Source organism: Pangasianodon hypophthalmus, chromosome 4 (assembly GCF_027358585.1).
Source record: "Pangasianodon hypophthalmus isolate fPanHyp1 chromosome 4, fPanHyp1.pri, whole genome shotgun sequence".
Lineage (NCBI taxonomy): Eukaryota > Metazoa > Chordata > Actinopteri > Siluriformes > Pangasiidae > Pangasianodon > Pangasianodon hypophthalmus.
Genome location: NC_069713.1, coordinates 17,113,545 through 17,135,475, shown reverse-complemented (window position 1 = coordinate 17,135,475; position 21,931 = coordinate 17,113,545). Strand labels below are relative to the sequence as shown.

Genomic DNA, 21,931 nt, shown 5'->3' with positions numbered 1-21,931 from the left:
GTAAACATGTGAATATGCACTTTGTATGGAGCCAAATTACTCAGATTTGCCCTAGGCTAACGTGGCATTCAATGCATTTCAGTTTAGTTTAATTGGTGGTGTGCCTAAAAACTACTAGTAATTAGCTTTTAGATTTTAGTGTTCCTTGATACACTAAAGAATTAAGCAATATCACACTAGCAAGAGTGCAGTTATACTGAATATCCCTGAGGGCTCATGCCTGTGGCTGAATCACAGCTGTGCTGATATTCAGTGTAACTGCATGATTGCTTTTATACAACAGTTCTATAAACAAGAAATTATTGTTGTGACATTTTGGACACAATATGGCCAAATGTTCTGTTTATTTTTGCTCCGCTAGCAGAAATAGATCCCAAAGTAGCCACACTGGCTTTATAGCAAATAGGCTAGCTCGCTAGCTAGCTCACATTGATTTTTACATTCCCGATCCCCACTTGCTTCCAGTAAAATTGGCGTCCCTTCTTCCTTTTCATCTTCATCTGATGAGCATTCATATTTTAAGGCAAAAGTTATATTTCTGAAAATTATATTTGCCATGTCTGCTGATGATATTGCTAACTCTACTGTAGTAACAGTTTCAAACTAGGAAGTGCAATTTTGCATGGCGAACACAAACGAATTGTGTGATACACACAGCAAGATGTCTCAGTGCGGTTGTAGGAAATATAGGTACGCTTGGAATGCTGCTTGACCAATCAAATTAGTGGACCATAACTAACAGTTGTATAATGTCTATTATACTTTACAATGGTGAACGTATATAACAACTGTTTTTTAAAGAACATATTGTGTTGATTTTAATCTGAAACTGAAAGTCTCTGAAAATGTAAAACTCACACTTAGGCTAAATCCCAGTGCTCACTAGTTTGATATTTTGCCTTTCTTGTAGTGGATTTCTGACAAAGTTATGCTTCTAATTTAGGATGAAATGATCATCTGAATAAGGTGATATCAGGCTTAATATGAAAATTGATTCCATCCACACAAATGTGAAAAATATATTTGTTCTAGGTACTTCTAGTTAGTAGTGGCTCTTAAAGTGGTAAGATATCCTTAAATTGACTTTCTAAATCTAAGTGACCTTCTAACTGACCTTGCATTGACTTTTTCCCCAGTTCATTAGGTATGGCACTTATATGCATTAAATAGCAGTTGCTGAAAATGGTGTAAATTAAAACTTTCATTCTACAAGCTGCTAGTGCATCTACTGAACTTTCCTCTAATATTAGAATGACTCAGAAATTACAGTATGTGGAATACACTTATAGATTGTTTGTTTCTGTGGTTTGTAGAGTCTGGTGTATTACAGACGACAGGCTGTACTTTCTTGGCTTAACAGATGCGTTTTTAACACTGTAAAACCTGATTTGTTTAAAAGTTTCACACCGTAAAAACTTTATTTAATTGTGTAAATGATGTTAAATAGGCTAACTGCTTACTATTTCAAATTACTCAGTTATATTAATTAAATATCACAATTAATTAATTAATTAATTAATTATACCCTGCTTTTTAATTATTCACTCTAAAAAAAAGAGGGTTCTTGGCTTCTTAAAAGTGTTTGGATAGGGAAAAACTCTTGCAGGTTTTTATATAGAGACATTCTTGCACAGACGAATGAAATATATTTTTGAACAATGAAATATATTTTTGAACAATGAAATATATTTTTGTTTTTATAGTTAGGATTGTGGTACTGACAGGCTGACTGACTTTTGTTTGTTTATAGTGTACGTGTGACCTTTCAATGACCTAAAACAACATGTACATTCCCAGTTCTCACAAATTCTCACAAATGTACACAGAAGCATGAAGTCACACACACCCTTGTGGCCCAGAACCAAAATGCAGTGTGCAGGCCTGTGTGCATGTGTGTGTGAGACGGATAAAGAAAAAGTCTGAGCTGAAGAACTGAGAGAAGAAGGAAAAAGAAAAGAAAATGAATGAAATTAACCTTAAATGTAGTTTTGCTGTCATCACTTTAGGATCTGCCTAGGACAGTTGGAAAGGACAATTGGCCTTCTTAATTGTACACTGCCTAGTTAATCTGTTATCTAGTTACTCCAGTGTGTACAGAGTAACACAGTTTTAGTCATGCTAGCTACTAAATGTATCTACAACAATATGATTAATTTTCAACTACAACAGTGTTTTAAACATATTATTGTTTGTACACTAAGAAAATCTTCCAGACCTGCTTGTCTGACAGACATGTGGGTGGTTCTGCTTGTTTACAGTAGCCGTGTGTTTCCACATGTTGACGCGAGTGTTTTAATAACAAATGTGTGCTTACTAAATAATTACTTGTTTGAATACACACTCCAGCAGAAGACAGACAGTTATGCTTCCTGTAACCTGTGTGTCCTCATTTTTAAGTGAAGGTCAAGGGCCTTGGTTATTCCTACCAGGAGTTATTTTTTTGTATAAACACTACTGGCACTTATCACTGTTTTAAGGGGAAGTGAGATTTCTAAAAGTGCTCTGAAATTATTTAAAAATTATTTACTCCCCAGAGTGGTATAATAGTGATATATCTTTACCAATATTCCAATATAGTGTAAAAGTGCAACTATGTAGGAGGAAAGGTTAGTGAAACCTCCTTGCTGCTATAATCAAGAAACTTCCATATAAGGAAAATAACAAGTAACTGTAATTACCATATTTGTGTGAGAGGATCAGCATGAGCTCATCAGTCATGTGACTCAGTCCCTTAAGACTGCTGGTGTTATACTAAACTTTTACCACAAATATGTTTAATATTGGAACACATTAACTCTTAATATCCCAACAGATTCCACATTGGGACACAGCGAAATACCAATGAGTTATTAAGAATAGGAGTAATCACAAAAAATGTAATCTTTTAAAATTCTTCTCTTACTACTTATTATCTGGATCAGGACATCTTAGTAAGCCAAACAGATATTTGGGGGAATTCTATGGTCTGGATGGACATGTGCACATTTTGAGGGCTGATGTAACCAATCTGATCTTGTAGAAGATTTTAGCCAAATTTGTAGGAATGATAATGAGTGAGGATTTGCTTGGTTTTCACATAGACAGTTGTCAGAAAAGCAACTACTACTAAAATTCAGCCCTCAACCTAACCTTATCCCTAACATTTCATAAGAGTTTGTAGTTGTGAAGCCATGTTGAGGCTAGAGAAAAAAAAAATTACATAATTATACCACAGGCTATAATTATTTTCAATAAGCAATTTAATGACTACATTTATATATGAATATGTTAAGTGAGAAAAAAGCTTTAACCCAACAAAGGTTATTTTGTCAGCTATAGTTGGCTACAAAAAGTAGCTGCAATGGCTGAAGTATCTAATCTTGGTGGCATTAGTAAGAAAAACAGCAGTAGAGAACATCACGTCATAGACTAATCAGGAAAAGGAGGCAGCTTCCTGTGTTGCACAAGGTTGCCTCAGTAGCTGTCCGTCTGGTTACTCATATACTGGTCTGGAGTCTGTGTTTCACTTCAGCATAATGTACTATTATCTGTGAGCATGCTGACCTTAGATCAGTCTCATGAATTTTTACTTACATTCTCTACAGGGAAGTCAAAAGTGATACAAAAATAAACACTACATCATACTCACACAGATTTGTTTTTTAACACAGTCATGATTGCACTGTATTTTCCCAAATGACAGCTTAAGAATAAGAATGATTTACATCAAATGGTTTACAAATGTGGCACGCGACTGGATACAAAACTAGAAATAATTGTTATATGAGATAACAACCCATTTTAAAAACCAAATGTAAAATATATACATATATTATACCTACAGGATAGCTTAAAAGAAAAAGAAATCAGGGATCATATTTACAGACATCCATGCCTAAGAGTGTTAATTTAATATCAACTCACTCCAGTCCTGTGTGACTGATTTATCATGCAACAAAAACTGTCCTATGGTCAGCAGTCTTTACTTTCAAAGTTGCATTCACTTAATCAGGAAGCTGGCTCTGTGGGTTTAAAAATGCAATAGCATTAGGTTACACCCATCAGCATACTGGGCCAATTTTCCCTGTAGTTTCCTAAAGCTCCATTTGCCAGTTTTATTGTGTTGAACATAAAAGGAACAGTACTGGGCATGACGTGGGCATTGAGGTTTTTATGTGAATTTATGTATTTTCTGGCTATTTTACTAGCTATTGGAACTAAATTAGACTGTAAAATATTTAGTTTCTTTTCTTTTTTGTCGTTTTCCTTTTTGGATTTGTCTGGCTTATGCTCCTTTTGACTGAAGTTTTTTTTTTTAAGTTATCATCATCATTACTATCATTATTACTATGATTATTATTATTATTGTTGTAGTTGTGGTTGTTGTGTGTATATATATATATATAAGAAAGCACACTAATGAAACAATCTACACTCATGTATGAGTTGACAATTGAGCTATGAAAAAAGAATGTGAATATAGATAACTGAGTCGACGCTGACTAAAAACCGTTATGCCCGTTTTGTCTTGTGCGCATGCGCACTGTCAGTGCGTCACGGCTGGAACATGACCGGCGTTTAACCAGCGTCACATCACAGCAGGAGCACTGAGCTGTAGCTCCTCATTACTCCGACATGGGACTATAAAAAAAGACAAGGGGCCGTTTGGAGAGAAAAATGAGCGTGTGTGCGGAGTGACGGTGTAGCTCCACTCATTTCCTCCCCGCCCCGCGCGCGTGTGTGTGTGTCTGTGTGTGAGTGTGTGAGGAGGCGCTGTTCAGTTGGTGCGCACACACTGCTATATTTAGCACTAAGACATCAGCGCGCGCACTGTGGACTATTTTCAATCTCAGACCCGACACCCTCAACCACACAGTTAATACAAACAACGTTATTTAATGAAACGACACCTGAGCTTATTGCATCTGATGTATTTTGCTCATTATTGTTGTTGTCGTCACTGTTTTAAGTCGTGTCGTAAAAGGCAATGGTGATGTTAGTTCTTGATGGTTTTGTAATGGTTAGTAATGGTAATGTTTCATGATGGTTTTGTAATGGTTGATTATGGTAATGTTTCTTGATTGTTTTGTAATGGTTAGTAATGGTAATGCTGGTTCTTGATGGTTTTGAATAGGTTGATTATGCTAATGGTTAGTAATGGTGATGTTGGTTCCTGATGGCTTTATAATGGTTAGTAATGGTGTTTTGTGGTTTTTGTGCTTTTTTATGCTGGTTGATAGCAGTGTAAAGGGCCCTAATGGTTTAACAGGTGACATGACTGATTCTAGATGCGTGTGATGGTTTTCTAACAGGATTCACAGGTCATAGAGGAGCCTGCAGGTCTTGGTTAGCCTAGGCTGGTCTCTAAATGTGATGGTAATAGGTTTAATGGCAGTTTTGTGGTGATTTAATGGATTTCCATGACATGAGAATTGGTCGTACATTTCAGGCTATCTGAGCGAAGACAAGAAACTGCAGTACTGATGGGCTATAATACATTCGTAGTTAGCTAGACAAAACTATAAAATATTCCCATCAAATCAGTTAAGGACACACTGAATATATCCCCAGACCTGTAGTTGAGCCTACAGTGAGCTGATTCTTAGAAAGTATTAGATCCTGGTGGGAGAATGTTTAATGTAAAGCACTGGCTTATTCCCTTTAGAAGGTGAAACAACAGCCCCCAAAATGTTTTTCAAGCAGTGTTCTGCAATGTGATTAACTTAGGCTTAATGCTAAGACTCCCATTATGTTTGACTCACTGATTAATAAAACTTTATTTCTTTGTCTTGGAGGGCATGATTTGGGAGGTATTTATTTCTGGGCACAGGGTCAGAGTTGGCTCTAAGTGCGTCATTACTGTTTAAAAGGGGAAAACGTTTTCCCCCAAGTCTCAGTTGTAGATGAGTGTGGGGTTGTGTCTCAGACTCCTGTAACAAAACAGTTTGGACTTCCCCTTCTGTTTTAATTTTGTTGAATTTTCTAACATAACTAACCCACCCATTGCACACAGGCAACTTTGTTTAGAATCTACTAATAATAGGTACTACTATTATAGTACGATAGTACAATACAGCTTTATATTTGATCAATTAGTCAGTAAAAATGAAATATATATATATATATATATATATATATATATATATAGTTCCAGTCATCTATGATTAGCTTATAGCCTAGGTCTCTTTTGAGTAAACCTATATTACACAAAGTTTACACAAAGTAAACCTATATTAGACTTAATACTGCCTAATAGTTTATAGTTTACAATATTGTGTAGCCTATTACAATAAACATATCTGAAATTAGATCCCATAAACGTTCAGTACTTTAAGGCTTAGAAAAAAAACGCCTGGTGAGCAGAACTGCACTACACTCCTGTAGGTGGCGTTTGCATTTCTTCTGCCATTTGCAGAAGTCACAGAGGCTGTGTGCACCACTGTCGCTCGCTACCTCCGCCATGTTGAAAAGGTCAAATTCGGGGCTGCCGGTTCAAATCGATGCAGATGTTCCTGGATAAAATGTATTGTAACGTGCATTGTTTTAATCAGTTTTGATAACCTCTTCAGAAACTTCTCCATATCACAGGTCAGGTAAATGTGAATATACTTGCACTGTCAACAATTTAATTAAGCCTGGAAACTGCCAGCAAGACAGTGGCTGTCAAAGTGCAGTCTGGGGAACCAGGTGATTCCTAATTTATAGTTAGACTGGTGCAAATTATAACCCACTATTATCAAAGTTGTTGTATTTATTATTGAGTTCTTTTAGTTACTACCCTGCTTGATTTGTCACTTGAATGAAATGTTTTTGATCCTAACATATAAATATATCACGTGGACCTAGGTGTACTGCAGGTGGAAAATTCAAGAATAAAAGTAAAATATACTCTATAGCTCTAATAATTAGCCAGAATATTATTGTACACTTTTGATTAAAATGCCAAATATTTGGATAGTACATACACTAAAATGAATCTGTGTTGAAGGAGTTCTAACTCTGTTGAATTTTTTTAAATTGTTGTTATTATTATTATTATTATTATTATTATTATTATTATTTTACTGTTAAAGGGATTGACTACTACCTACTACAAATGCCATCCACATGCACTAACAATTATTGAGAACACCAGAGAAGATTGTTGCATTTTGTTAATGTTAAACGCAAAAAACCAGGGTCTGATTTTTTTTTTTTATCTATTATCAGTTAGAATAATGAATAGTGACACAGTAATTGTATACAGATTTAATATACACACTTGCACACATCACGAACACAGGTGGGTGACAAATTAAAGGACAATAAACCTGTAAACATAAAGTGTCTTACAAAGATGTTGGGGCACTACAAATGTCCAGAACAGCTTTAAATATGTCTTGGCACACACATATGTCTATGGAACTCCAGACAAACCCCAACCTCAAACACCATGCTCAGAACTAGATTCAAGTCAATGAGGGAACAGCGTGACCTTCCCAAGATGGCGGCGCTGTTGACTAGTCGCGTTCAGCACGAGGAAAGGGCTATCATTTTCATGTCTCTTATTTAAATGTCTAAACACCTTGGGAGGTAAAGGTGTGTGTGTCAGTGTTTATAACTCGGGCTGAAATGGACTTCACGATTCGCGCCGCCACTCTTGAGGACTGTAAGGACATCAGGCGCATGATTTCAGTAAGTAAGCGGCTCATATTTCACCATCAGTTCAACACGTTTAACCGGTAGGACACTTTTATGCTGTAAAATGGACCGGATTTCCACAGGAAATACATGTGAATTATATCAGTCTGGTTAATTCACTGTCGGATCCGCTGATGAGCGACTGTTCCTGTTCATACAGTAATGTGAAGTGCTCTCACACTGACTGTGCTTCTGCTAAGCTTTTCTGAAACATATTATTTTTAGTCACTAGACACTAGTGTTTCTCCCCGTGGGTTTCCCCAGGTTCCTCTGTTTCCTCCCACTGAAACATGGCGATTATTATTATTAGTTATTTTATAGTTATTACGTTACAGCTGAATGTGTTTAATTCAAACCTTAACCATTCAAAGGCAACAGTGTCAACCTGGACCTCTGTTTTGTCAGTGGAAAGTTCAGGAGCTTTATGGCTCTAATGAAAAGCCAAAATATTATTGTTCCCATTTAAACAATAAGCATAATATTTGAATATTTAGATATTTAAATAGTTATGTTCATTTACACTGATCAGCCATAACATTAAAACTGTCAGGTGACAGGTGAAGTGAATAGCACTGTCTTGTTACAGTGGCACCGGTCAAGGGGTGGGATATATTAGGCAGCAAGTGAACAGTCAGTTCTCAAAGTTGATGTGTTGGAAGCAGAAGAAATGGGCAAGCGTAAGGATCTGAGTGACTTTGACAAGGGCCAAATATATGATGGCTAGACGACTGAGTCAGAGCATCTCCAAAACGGCAGGTCTTGTGGGTTGTTCCTGGTATGCAGTGGTTAGTATCAACCAAAAGTGATCCAAGGAAGGGATGTTTTCTTTTACATCATGTGGACGGACAGATGCGTGCACTCCGCTTACCTGGGGAAGAGATGGCACCAGGATGCACTATGGGAAGAAGGCAAGCTGCTGGAGGCAGTGTGATGCTCTGGGCAATGTTCTGCTGGGAAACTTTGGGTCCTGGCATTCATGTCGATGTTACTTTGACACGTACCTCCTACCTAAATGTTGTTGCAGACCAAGTACACATCTTCATGACAATGATATTCCCTAATGGCAGTGGCTTCTTTCAGCAGGAATAGGTCAGGAATGGTTTGAGGAACATGATAAAGTGTTCAAAGTGTTGATTTGGCCTCCAAATTCCCCAGATTTCAATCTGATCGAGCATCTGTGGCATGTGCTGGACAAACAAGTCTGATCCATGCAGGCCCCACCCCGCAACTTACAGGACTTAAAAGATCTGCTGCTAACGTCTTTGTGCCAGATACCACAGTACATCAGAGGTCTTGTGGAGTCCATGCCTCAACGGGTCAGAGCTGTTTTGGCGGCACAAGGGGGACTTACACAATATTAGGAAGGTGATTTTAATGTTATGGCTGATCGGTGTATATATTTGTGCCGACGGTATCTGTGGAGTTAAAAGGGTCCCTGGATGAAAAAAGTTTGAGAACAGACATGAGTGATCAATGATGTTGTAATTGGCATCCAAACACAGCTGAAGTTAAAAATATGTAGACAAAATCAGACTCTTTTTTTTTTTTTTTTTACTTTGTTGATATGTACCTGTGGCTATTTGTGTGTTTTGCATGTACAAGCCTTAAGGTAAATGCCTGAGTGGCATTTACACATTTTTTGAAAGTAAACAAATTCCTCTGTAAGGAGAAGCTGCAACATGCCTGTCTCACCAGAAACTGTAAAACCTTCCAGCTAGCATGCCACCTGGGTTAGAGTGAGCTATTGGGTTTTATTGGGACATGGGTTTACACATGGGCTAAATTCTACTTATATGGACCCTTCATGTGCCATCAAAATATAGAGATTATACATTTATGGGACAAAAAGAGTTCAATTCATAGCAGTATTTTAGATAGTCTAATTAAAGTGTTTTTTTTTTTTTTTTTTTTTTTTAACATTGTACTTCTTACCAGTGATAATAAGGCACGACTCTATGTAGATAAAGAATCAATTTTAGCACTACATGAAAACAGAAAGCAGTAATCACCACTGTGTATTGGACATTCAGCTTAACAACAGTGATTTGTCATTGCTGCCGACATGGAATGACTGGCATTTATCCATTGTCAGAAAGAAAACCTGATGCCCCACCTACATTTGTGTAGAGTTGCTATTTTTGCGCAGGCCATGCACAAGGTGTGAATGTTTGGAAGCTTTCATATTCCAGTCATTAATGCCAGGTGACAGGATAGATGACAGAAGATAGATGACATGTTGTATACAAGTAATGTGGCGGTAACATTCTACTGAACTATTTCAGTCTTGTACGTCTCACATTTTAACCGTAGGCTGAGCCTCCCAATGGTTTAATTTTAGAATTACTGTATCTGTAGCATAGGTTCCTATAGAGTTTGACTGGGAAGGTGGTCCACACTGCTCAGGTTTATACAGTCAGACATCACACCTTGCTGCTAACATGCTTTTTTTGTCACAGGGACACATAAAATGGAGTGCCTGGAGTACTGACTAGGGAGATCTGCACAACATCTTAACAATGGACATTGACTCAACAGATCAGAATAAGTCAGTGTAACTAATTCTATCACAATGTGGAGCACTGTGTTTTATATATTTATATGAATAGTTACTGGGAGAATGGAGTACAAAGTGAAGATGAATACTTAATGAGAACTGTTCTTGATAGTTTAATGGTCTATAAAAATACTTTTGTCACTTATACATATACACCAGTTCTGTACTGTGCCTTTTGTTTCAGGCACTAAAAACAATTCAGTGAATCAGTATTAACTTCAGTTTCTTATTTCACTTTGTTGATGGTAATAAAATCATTTAAATTTAGGAACTGTAGAGACCACATGCTCTGAATTTATATAGATAATTTATTCACCATTTATCTTTTAGCTTTTGCTCTCAAATTTAACATGAATAATAATAATAATAATAATAATAATAATACACTACATTTTGAGATAATACATGAAAGCTGCTTTTTTACAGCTTGTTCTAGACTGTTCATCACTTTATATTGACAAGAGTTTTTAAGGAAAGTTAACAGGCCAAACAATTTGACTGACCATTGAAACTTCATACTGTTATCCAATAATTTATTAAATTAGCTAGAGTATACCTTAATGATCATGATGTCCCATTTTAAGGACACTGTGTCCACATGTTCTTTTAGAAACTCTGAAGACACAGAAGCTTCATGTAAGTTCACAGCTAGGTGGTGCTGTAATATTTTAAATAACTATTTCTCAGCAGCGGCTTGTCCACACCATGACTTGATCATGGCAGCCAATGGCCAATAAGATTTCAGCAGGAATTTGCTAGACCTACTGCTGAACAATTTTCATGAAGTATAGCAAACTCATAAGGTACAATCAGATAAAACATTTTAGAAACTTCAGGGTGTTCCACTCAAACCTCTTCTAAACCTTTTGAAATCATCTTATTATCCCAAACTACTCGCCTGTAGCAGCTCATCATCTAAGATTTTGTTTTGGACTGGGAAATTGGGGTTTTAAATCAAAGCTCCCCTAAGCTGACCACCGTTTGAGCAGGGCTCTTAATACTTGAACATGGATTAGCAGGTGCAGCCTAAAATTAACTGGAAATAGTGCATGTGTGGAACAGAGTGATTGAGTGCCTGGACCCCGGATGAACTACATAAATTTACTGCATGTTTTATTTAATTAGAAAATTGTTACAAATTTGAAAAAGTATGCCATAAACTGCACCTGTTTACCCAGACCCCTTTTTCTTACATCAAGTAACAACGGTCATTTAAGTGTGTTGTGTTAGGCAACTAAATATAGAACATGAGAAATAAAACAATAAAATGTGAATTTTTTGCCTATATTAGCCCCACTGGGGAGTGGAGAAAATGTCGAATTATACAGGGCAGTTGATCCCCAGGACTGCAGTCAAGAAACCGAGGCAGTATACATATGCAGTAGTGAGCATTTTATTTTAAATAATTTATTTATTTGTTTGTATATGTTGTTTGTACCTCACACAGGAGCTGGCAGAGTATGAGAAAGTTGCGGATCAGGTCATGATTACACAAAAAGGTATATTACATGAAATGTTTGTTAAATTGTCAAGCTATAGTAGAAATATAGATATAATTGAAGGCAAAATTGGCATGTAATTCATGAAATTTTCTTTATTCCTCACTGTAGACCTAGAGCAGGATGGGTTCTCTAAAAACCCATTTTTCCATGCGATAATCGCTGAGGTTCCAGAACAGCACAAGACCAAAGATGGTGAGAAGCGTACTGTGTGATGTGATCAAAGGTGCTGTCCAGGCCCTGTCAGTGTTAGAAGTGCTTAATAGTAATACCTGATTTCATCATCACTAATGTTGCGTCGATTTATTTATTTATTTGTTTGTTTGTTTGATTGCTTATTTATTACTTACCTACTTACATACATATAGTGGATATAAATTTGCAAACCCATGAAAAACAAATAGAAAGCTTTTAGGAAATAAAAGAAAAAACTTACTGTAACCCGGTTGCATAAATGTGCACACCCTGTTATAATGGGGTATGTGACTGTGCTCAGAATTATCCAGTCACTTACGACCTCAGTTTCAAAAGTAATTACCATACAATGAAGGGATTCTGATTAACCCCAAATAAAGATCAGCTGTTTCTCTAGGATTTTCTTGACGCCTTCTTGGTTTCGTCTGACTGCTGAAGCCATGGTCTGCAAATAGCTTACAAAACATGTACAAAATCTCATTGTTGAAAGGTATCAATCAGGAGAGGGATATAAAAGAATTTTCATAACATGTAGATGTACCATGGAACACCCTGAAGGCCATCATCAACAAGTGGAGAAAATGGGCCATCATAGTGACATCACCAAGAACAGGACGTCTCTCCAAAAGTCACGAGAGGACAAGAAGAAGAAGAAAATAAGAAGAGGCTGCCAAGAGACCTACGGCAACATTAAAGAGCAGCTGGAATATAGGGCAAGGGCTATATACAGGTCACTGCCTGCATGTGACAACCATCTTTTGTGTTCTTCACATGTCTGGGCTATGGGGCAGGGTGTCTAGACAGTAGTTTTTTCTCATTCTCATCCAAGCCTGCCTTAATTTTACCAAACCAAGTGCCAAAATGTGTTATGGTCCGTTGAGACAAAAGTTGAACTTTTTGGCATAATTCTAAAGGATATGCTTGGCACAACAACAAGAGGGCCTATCACCCAAAGAACACCATACCCTTGGTGAAGCATGGTGGTGGCAGCATCATGCTATGGGGCTGCTTCTCTTCAGCTGGGACTAGTCTGTAGTCAAGATAGAGGTCATCATGGACAGTTCCAAATCCCAATTTATTTTAAAAGTAAAAGGTGCTTTAAGTATTAGTTAAGAGGTGTGCACACTTGTACAACCAGGTTATTGTACGTTTTTTTCTTTTTTCCTTTTTTGTAAAAAGTTTCTGTTTGATTTTCACTTGAATTTTGATAATTGCTATATCACATTAAAGGTGGAAAAAGATCTGACATGATTGATCTTGGTTTAATTTTTTTTACATCACAAAAGCGTACAGTTTTAACAAAGGGTGTAAACTTTTTATATCCACTGTACTTGCTTCCTTGCTTGGTTGCTTATTTATTTATTTCACAGGGACAATAAACTTTGGTAACAGGTAAACTTTGCTACGTGCAGTGCAACAGATGGAATGTACATACGGCTTCTAGCTTTAGCCTCTAGGTGTTTGCTAATCAAGAACTCTTAGGGGAAAAAAAAGGTTCTTCAAGGGTTCTTTAGATGGTTACTGGTTCTAGCTTTCTAAAAGGGTTCTACTTGGAACTGTCCTGGAAAAGAGAAACACTTTGCTGTAAGATTGACATTGAACCTTTTAACAGTCACCTAGAGAGACAAATCAGCCCAAGCGAGATTTTTTCTAGGAATGCATGTAATTTGCAAGTACATATTGAAGCCACATGATTGCATAACACATTTTCTTGCTATGAATGTTTGTTTCTTTTATGAGAAAGAAATAAGACATTCTAGTCATTGCAGAATGTGTCTGTCTGTTTCAGGTCACACAAAAATAGGATTTTCTATTTACTTCTACACGTATAGCTCATGGAAAGGCCGAGCTGTATTCATGGAGGACTTGTACGTGATGCCAGAGTTCAGAGGTAATTGTGGTACTTTTGTTGCTGCTTTGATAATCTAGAATTTTTTTAACCTAATATCTATACTAATATCATTTTTTTAAACCTAATATAAAAAAGATCTCTAGCATTTCTCTCTAGCATTTTATTAAATACTTCATCTCTGGAGAAACCGTTAAAGGTTCTGTGTAGAGCCCCAAAGTTTTCTCCTTCAGTACAGGTTGAAAGTAAGAAAGTCAGACCCATTAACCACCCAAACAACCCCTGAGGTACCTTTTTTCTAACCGAGTATCTATGGCATCTGTAGCATATGGTCAATTATCATAGGAGAACAATTCTGAGGCATTTCCCTCTACTGAGAAAACACATTAAATTGAAACATATTTATAATGGAAGCCCTTTTCTGGAATTAATTAATTTTTACAGAATGGTTATAATCCTCACTGTTTTGAAATTTCATGTCCATGATTGCATCTCGTTCAGGAAAGGGCATTGGCAAGGCATTGATGAGCAAAATTGCACAGGTGAGGGATATATTAATGTTTTCTAAATGTCTGGTATTCAGAAATTAGATAAGTTCAGCTGTATGCAGCAATTTGATAAATCAAATTTATCTGTGTATTCAAAAATAATGTGTATAATTGTCATATAGATTTTGTGTTATTGTTGATTTTGTGTCATGTCTATAATAGCTAGGACGGGCCGCTGGCTGCACGCAGCTCAGTTTTACTGTGTTGAACTGGAACAAGACAGCGCTGGACTTCTACCAGAGCCAGGGTTCCGTGGACGTGACCTCTGACCTGGGTTACCATTACATGTGCTGTCATGGGGATGCCTTTCAGAAGATGGCAGATAGAGATCCCTAAATTTCAGGTTCATTTCAGATTCATTCCTTCCATCCCTAACTAAAATCCAGTTCAGTGAGCTAGAGGTTATTGGTCCAGCGCTGATGGAAGCAAAATACTTGTATTAATGTGAAACTTGACTTTATGTGTGTTGTGTGTAGACACTTTCTGTCTTAACTGTGAAGTGTCTGTTGTTTAGGTGATGATACCAACAGGTTTTACATTACCTACATGGTACTGTTACAAGCTATAATGCTGATTGAAATGGTGTTATTTGTTTACAGTAGATTATCACATGTAAAAAAAATTAAATCGACATCCAAGGTAATGTTGTGGCAGCCTGCTAAAACCCTTCACACGGTAACATTTTGACATTTTCCAGAACTGAAATATATTTCTGTTTTGGATTTATCTCACTCAGAAGTAAAGTCATAGCATTTTAAGGTCTGGTTACCCCCAAAACTGAAGGTGGAAGGAAAAAAAAGTTTACAGTGGTAAATGAGTTATCATTTACTTTTTATGATTAGCATAATTCACATCAGTCTCTGTCTTATCACCTCAGGTACTCTCCACATTTAAACACAAGCCTCATCTTTATCTCTTCACTTGACTGATCGCTGTTTGTTCTTACATTGGTGGGGAAATAATTGCTGATTAATATAGTCAGTTCTGTTCTGTTGGATTACATACAGAGTATGTAAGCGCTTTTCTCTGTTTTGATAATGATGTGACATTGCAGGTGCATTACATACATTTTGAAAGCTGTTATCTGGTCACAGAGTGAAATGATTAGGCTTATGTGTGTTTCACTGTGCACAAAGAAACCAGAGTTTTTGTCATTTTTAGTTGTTTTCCAGAATTTCCAGATTTTAGCCACAGCAACATTTGATGGGTTTTTCCAGGCCGCCACACATATAAATGTTTACAAAACAAGTTGAAGTTCAAAAATAGTCAAAAACAGTCAAAAACAGTCTGTGGCAGTCAGTCAAGCAGTGGGTATTTACCTATCTATTTGTAATGCAAAATTAAAAACACTACAAGAGCAGTTTGTGTATAACATTCATTATCATACTGCTATGTTGTCTATGGGCATGTTCGAGAAAACTGTTTCATGTAATGCAAAGCAGTAAGATAAGTGAGAAATGCACAGTTAAAATAAAGACATGTCAGTAAAATACACTGCTTTATACACAAGTCTGTTTAGATCAGTGTGTGCAAATGGGACCAGGATTGCGCTTTGCTTTAGTAGACTGTTTATCCTTTCCTCTCAGATGTTTCTCTGTTATGTAAGAAAGCTCTGTTGTATTTTATGGTGCCTGCCAAACAGCTGGAAAAAAGGAGCATGGATGTGCTTAAGAGATTTAGAGGAGGTTTGATGAAAGTTGAGTTGATGTCTTATATGTGTATAAACTAACCTTTTAAGAAGACCACGGGTGATAACTTTTGCCCCGGTTGAATTTGTTGAGTGGGGCACATCTGTGAGCAAGTATTCAAATGTGTAGGTTCTTCTTCAGATGCATACCTTTTACCCCATCAGCACTTAACTGCTAATAAAGCTTAAAACATTTTACACTGTTTTAAGGATCTGCTTTACATATTACATATGTGTTTCTGATGGCCTGATTCTGGTCTGTAGACTCCATCGACAAGTTGGGCAAGAAATGAATGCTAATTGCAATGGCAATGGCAAAGATTTTAGTGCATAAATTGCTAATAGCACAATGATTTCTAGCAGGCATGAAGAGCTCACTGAACAGAGAGCTGTATCACCATACTGCCAGTGCTGCTCAGCATATCAACATACAGTAAAGGAGACATGCAGAGGTGTAAAGGAATAAAAATTCAATTTTTTAAAAAGTGCTGCCACCTTGTGGTTGATAGAAAAAATAACTCTACACCACAACTACTGCTATAAACATTAAAGTATATAAACAGTTATTATCATTTTTTCTCTTTACCAGTTAGAACAGTGACACAGTAATTTTAACAACTTTAATATACACGCATGCAGGCAGGCATCATGTGGTTGTGTATACAGAGCGGTGACAAAGTAAAGGAAAATAAACAGGACCAAGTGTCTTGGTGCCACCAGGAGCCTACAGAATAACTTTAATATGCCATCTCTCTCTCTCTCTCTCTCTCTCTCTCTCCCTCTCTCTCTCTCTCTGATTTTCAGTTTTTATGTGCTTTACTGGCATGACAAATAATTGTACATTTGTATTGCCTAAGCAAGTACAAAGGAGGGATAGTGTAAATGTACATAATGTAGATGTACATAATGTAGATGTACATAAATTAAGAACAATATAAAGGTGTAGAATAAAAGTGAATTTACTAACAAAGGTAAGAAAAAATATAAAAACAATAATAATAAAAAAGAGCAATCATAACAATTAGAAGAAATACAAGGGCGAGGCAGATCACTCACTGTCCCTCATATTGTGGCAGGCTGAGACATACTGTGCTGCTAATATAATAACACAACAGTCTTGATGTTCTCCTAGTAGGAGAGGGAGTTTTTCACTGTTTGATAGATTGTCAAATGTTTGGTGTGTGTTAAATTTTGGGGTAGAATTTTTTCTCGGATGTCTGTGTATTTTGTGCATTCTGTAAATGCAGCTCTGTCTCTACTGTGTTTTGGTTGCAGTGTATAGGCACAAGCTTTCCTCCTGTGGGAGCCATGTTTTCCTGTCTGTCTGCCTGTTTCTGTTGCTGGGTTGTGTCCACTGAGTCTGTACCGTGTCAAGGTGGCTCTCTCTCTCTCTCTCTCTCTCTCTCTCTCTCTCTCTCTTTTAATCTGTCACTGTGTGCAGATAGTCTGCATGGTGTACTGTCTTTTTAGGGCCAAATAGCATTGCATTTTACTCTGTTGTTGTGTTTGGGTTTCACAATAGGCGACATTTTGTATCAGAGCATTTGGTCTAATCCGATTTGCTTGACATTTTTGTTCTGGTCTAAAGCATCAGTGTGGTGGGATATCTCTCTCTCTCTCTCTCTCTCTCTCTCTCTCTCTCTCTCTCTCTCTCTCTCTCTCTCTCTCACACACACACACACACACACACACACACACACACACACACACACACACTCACTCACTCACTCACTCACTCACACACACACACACACACGCGCGTCTTTGGAATTCCTGGAAAAAACTGTTGACTGTCAAGTTCAGCAGGAGAAAAGATCATTTATCATATTGTAATGGCAAAAACTCTTCAATTCAAAGTAAGTAAAAAGACTTCCAAAGACAAGGGGTTCTGGATGCCAAAAATCAATCGACTTTATTGAACCAAACAACAAAGCCGAGATGTCTGCAGAGCATCTGATTGACATAGTCATGGCTAATGCTTTTATACAATTCTAAAACAATGGTCTCATTAGATAGGTTTTTCTTTTTTTCTTTTAATCACACACCTGCCTCTCACGACAATTTTTTCACTGTCCCTTTATCTTAGTTTTTTTTTTTTTTTTTTTTTTAAAAAAAAACAACAGCCCTCAGCACAACTTCAACAATGCGCTTCAGTAGTGTGATAGAGAGAAAAACACTTTCTGTCTGGACTGGAAAAGATACAATTTATGAATGAAAACTGTGTGCTCATTGTTTTTCCCAAAAGCACAGTCCACCTGCAAGGTCACACCAGTTTGTCTTCTTGATTCACATACACAGAAATATCCTTGTAAAACCATATGCATAAAGTCACTCTCTAAATGTACTAAATCTCTTATATTTGATTATACTTGCCTATTATTTTTAATTAAGCGGTATCAGAAAAGATACAGTGTAGTGTATAAGTAAAACTCTGAAAGTTAAGTACTTGCTTGAATCCATGAGGTGATTTAAGGTCATGGTTTAACACAAGATCACATGACAATACTGTTGCATAGATACTGATTGACATAATACTGATTAACAAATACTGATTGACAAATAATATTGATAAAGATAAAGATTCTTCCACAATATCCATATCTATTCTCATCTCTAAACACGTTATGAGGTAAAGGTATATGTGTGTGTGTCAGTGTGTTTATAACTCTGAAATGGACTGAAATGGACTTCACGATTCGCGCCGCCACTCTTGAGGACTGTAAGGACATCAGGCGCATGATTTCAGTAAGTAAGCGGCTCATATTTCACCATCAGTTTTTTTGAAGCACATTATTTTTAGTAGTTAGACACTAATGTTACTCCTCATGTCCACGTGGATTTCCCTGGGAAATGGGAAGACTACAGCAACCCATGCAATGCTTTGTACGTGTCTTATGAAGAACAGGCTCAGCTACCTACACAACAGTTTTGGTGTACATCTTTCAAGCTGTTTAGCGCCACCAAAAGGGCAAATTAGGACATGCATTTGCAATAATAACTCTGCAGCGCAACGCCCCATGAACGTGACTCCCATGAACGCGATGACTCCACTTTTCCACTGATTGTCTGAGTTCAGCGGACAGCAGGGCTGGATTTAGAGTAGGTCTTGATTAGGGGTGCAGTCAAAATGTCCAGGTGGGTGTCTTTTACAATCATGCTTGCTGATGAAATATAATAAGATAAGATGAGATAAGATGAGATAAGATGTACCTTTATTGATCCCCCGTAGGGGAAGTTCAAGTTGACACAGCAGCACAAGTAGGAGGAGTAACATCAAAGAAAAGAAAAGAATTTCCATAAATACCTATACAATAGAAATAATAGAAACGACAGAATAATACAAACAATAAAATAGATCTGTGTCTATGTACATAGGCTTCTAGGTGTGATCCTTGGCATTTCTATACATGTGCAATAATATTTGTATTATAATGAATAACTGCAGGCTCCCTGCTGTGATTTGTTTAAATTTTATTTTCCTTTTCATTTCTGCACAGCATGAGAACAGTGGGATAGTGTTCCTGTGGCCTAATACTATCCTGTAGACATGCAAATGGAATGAATGAATGAATGAATGAATGAATGATTCATTCATTCAGGCCATATACAGCTAAGCCAGGGGTGTCAAACTCAAATTATGCTTTGGGCCACAATAGCATTTTTGTGAGACCCTGAAGGTGGCTAATAATAATTTTTTTTTTAAATTTTATTTAACATATTCTATTAACGTCAATAACTGACTTTAAAATTAGACTAGGACATTTCTAGGAAAAAGAAGAGCTACAGTAACAGAAACTATTTAAATAGATGCAGTATAGATGATTAAAGTTTTTTAATGAATACATTCCTTTGTTTAATCACATTTTATTGGCTACCAGCTGCTATGATTAGAAAGGGTATTAACCAAATGGGATCATGCATTTTCCCATTTCTGTCTAAAAGCTACTAGCCAGATAGCTACACTGTAAGCACAGAGATATGGAGGTGAAAGCCTCTGAAGTATCCTCAGTAGATCAGTATCCATCCATCGATCCATCTATTTTCTGTACTGCTTATCCTACAAAGGGCTGCGGGGAGCAATCCCAGAGGGCTCGAAGCACAAGGCGGGGGACACGCTGGATAGGGTGCCAACCCATCACAGGTAGATCAATATTTACAAGATAATTTCCCCCAGTTATTAACATGTTATTGTAATCATTCCAGTGGAACTGACATAAAAGTTATGGCAGCTTTTTTAATATGCCAGCATCATTGTTTGATGGTATATTGTCCCTTAAAAATGATCATGAAAACAATCATGGTTTTATATTTTATACTATATTTCCTCATCCCACTGAAAGTAATTCCTTACACCATGTATTGCTGAATTGTTTTAGATGTGACTTACATCAAACGCTGCACACATTTTAAGCAGCAGTGAGATGGGAGCTACATTAGTAGTCACTACATTACGGTGAATATTCTAGATAGTATGATATGTAGATACTGTAGGTACTATACATACTGTGGGCCATTTCAATATTATTTCCAAGTTCTCGTGGGATGAATGAAACGAGGCAGCAAGCTGTATTTGGGAAGCAGGCCTTGAGTTTCACATGTGATTTAATTAATGTAGGCTATTTAATAATGGGGTCCTAAAAGTCTTGAGACAAGCATACACGTGGTGAAAATAAAGTATATTTGCACCTTTAGTCCCAACCAGCACCACCTAATTCTGACCCTGACCTATACCACGATGTTAATTTCCACCATAGAAATTAGACCATTTTTTCAAGAACAGTTTTCTCACTTCTTCTACATGAAATTCTATCACATGATACCAACAGCAGCAACACTTGTGTCATAGGTTTTTGATGTGCAGGATGTTTTGTCCAGGATGAGCAAACTTATAGACCTCTTCAGTTTTTTTTAAACAAGCAAAAAGACCAGAGTAGCCTAGCAACCTGACAGTACTTCGTTGTAATCTGACTGAAAAATCTATTAAGAATTTTATTTAGGAATTGGATTGACATTAGTTAAAAAAAATTATCCACTCATTATGCATTACCATTAAAAGGTAGTGCCATTTGGCTAAACAAACACGTTCAAATGGTGTAATTATAGCTTGGCATCTTTTCAGTGGTCTAGCCTGCAATGGCCGGACATGTATACATATCTCATAGAACCTCTTTATACTACAGAGAAACTGAAGGCATACAAGTCTCTTGATGCTAACAACTCATGGTCATGTTCAAGACGTAATGTTTTATGATTACGGCATCAAGGACGTCATGGCACTCATGTGGCACTGTTGGCTTGGCAACGTGTCCAACTCAATAGTATGCAGTAAAAACAAATGTGTTTATGAACACTTTTCCAATTTTAATACCCAACAATATAACATTTTAGAAACCAGGAGGCGCAGCTGATGTCAGAATGAAGGGTCTCACTTACCCGTTTATTTGACGGCAACGGCGCCAAAAAGGTCTACACCTTTTTTTTTGGCTTCTTCTTTTACAAAGTTTGTCCAGTCATCACAACACAGTATTGTGAGACCAATGCAAACAAAACTTGTTTCTTGGGTTTTGATATGTGGGACGGTTCTTCCATAATGGTTGAAAATATCTGACAGCAAAGTTGCCTAACAGGAGGAAAGGGCATATATTAGCAACAGTGTGATCTTTTCAGACCAAACTTTGTACATGAGTAATGGACCATGTCCTAAAGCACTGCAAGACATTTGTATAATTTACCTCTAAGGTGCACTGTAATTCTCAAATTAGTAAAACTGCACTTAACTTTCGAGTTGTTCACCAACAAATCATGATTCTTCTTTCTGATGATTTGCTGACAGATGCTGAGTGTTCTTGATTTAACAAATTTAGACACATTTGTTCAGACCATGCTGAACAAAACCTTTCTCGCATTCTTGATACTCAACGCGGTTCGTCTGTAACATGC

General features: G+C 37.0%; 1 protein-coding gene across 2 annotated transcripts; it reads left to right on the top strand.

Moving 5' to 3' along the window:
• Positions 1–7,434: 7,434 nt before the first annotated feature.
• sat2a.1 (spermidine/spermine N1-acetyltransferase family member 2a, tandem duplicate 1) lies at positions 7,435–16,189 on the top strand. Of its 2 annotated transcripts, XM_026937278.3 has the most exons (7): positions 7,440–7,653; positions 10,116–10,204; positions 11,661–11,712; positions 11,824–11,907; positions 13,697–13,798; positions 14,258–14,298; positions 14,467–16,189. In XM_026937278.3, exons 3-7 carry the CDS (start codon positions 11,697–11,699, stop codon positions 14,638–14,640), a joined length of 417 nt encoding a protein of 138 aa, XP_026793079.1. In that variant the 5' UTR covers positions 7,440–7,653; positions 10,116–10,204; positions 11,661–11,696; the 3' UTR covers positions 14,641–16,189. The 2 variants fall into 2 exon arrangements, with proteins under 2 accessions (XP_026793078.1, XP_026793079.1); XM_026937277.3 differs by lacking the exon at positions 10,116–10,204 and having other exon boundaries at positions 7,435–7,653.
• Positions 16,190–21,931: the final 5,742 nt, after the last annotated feature.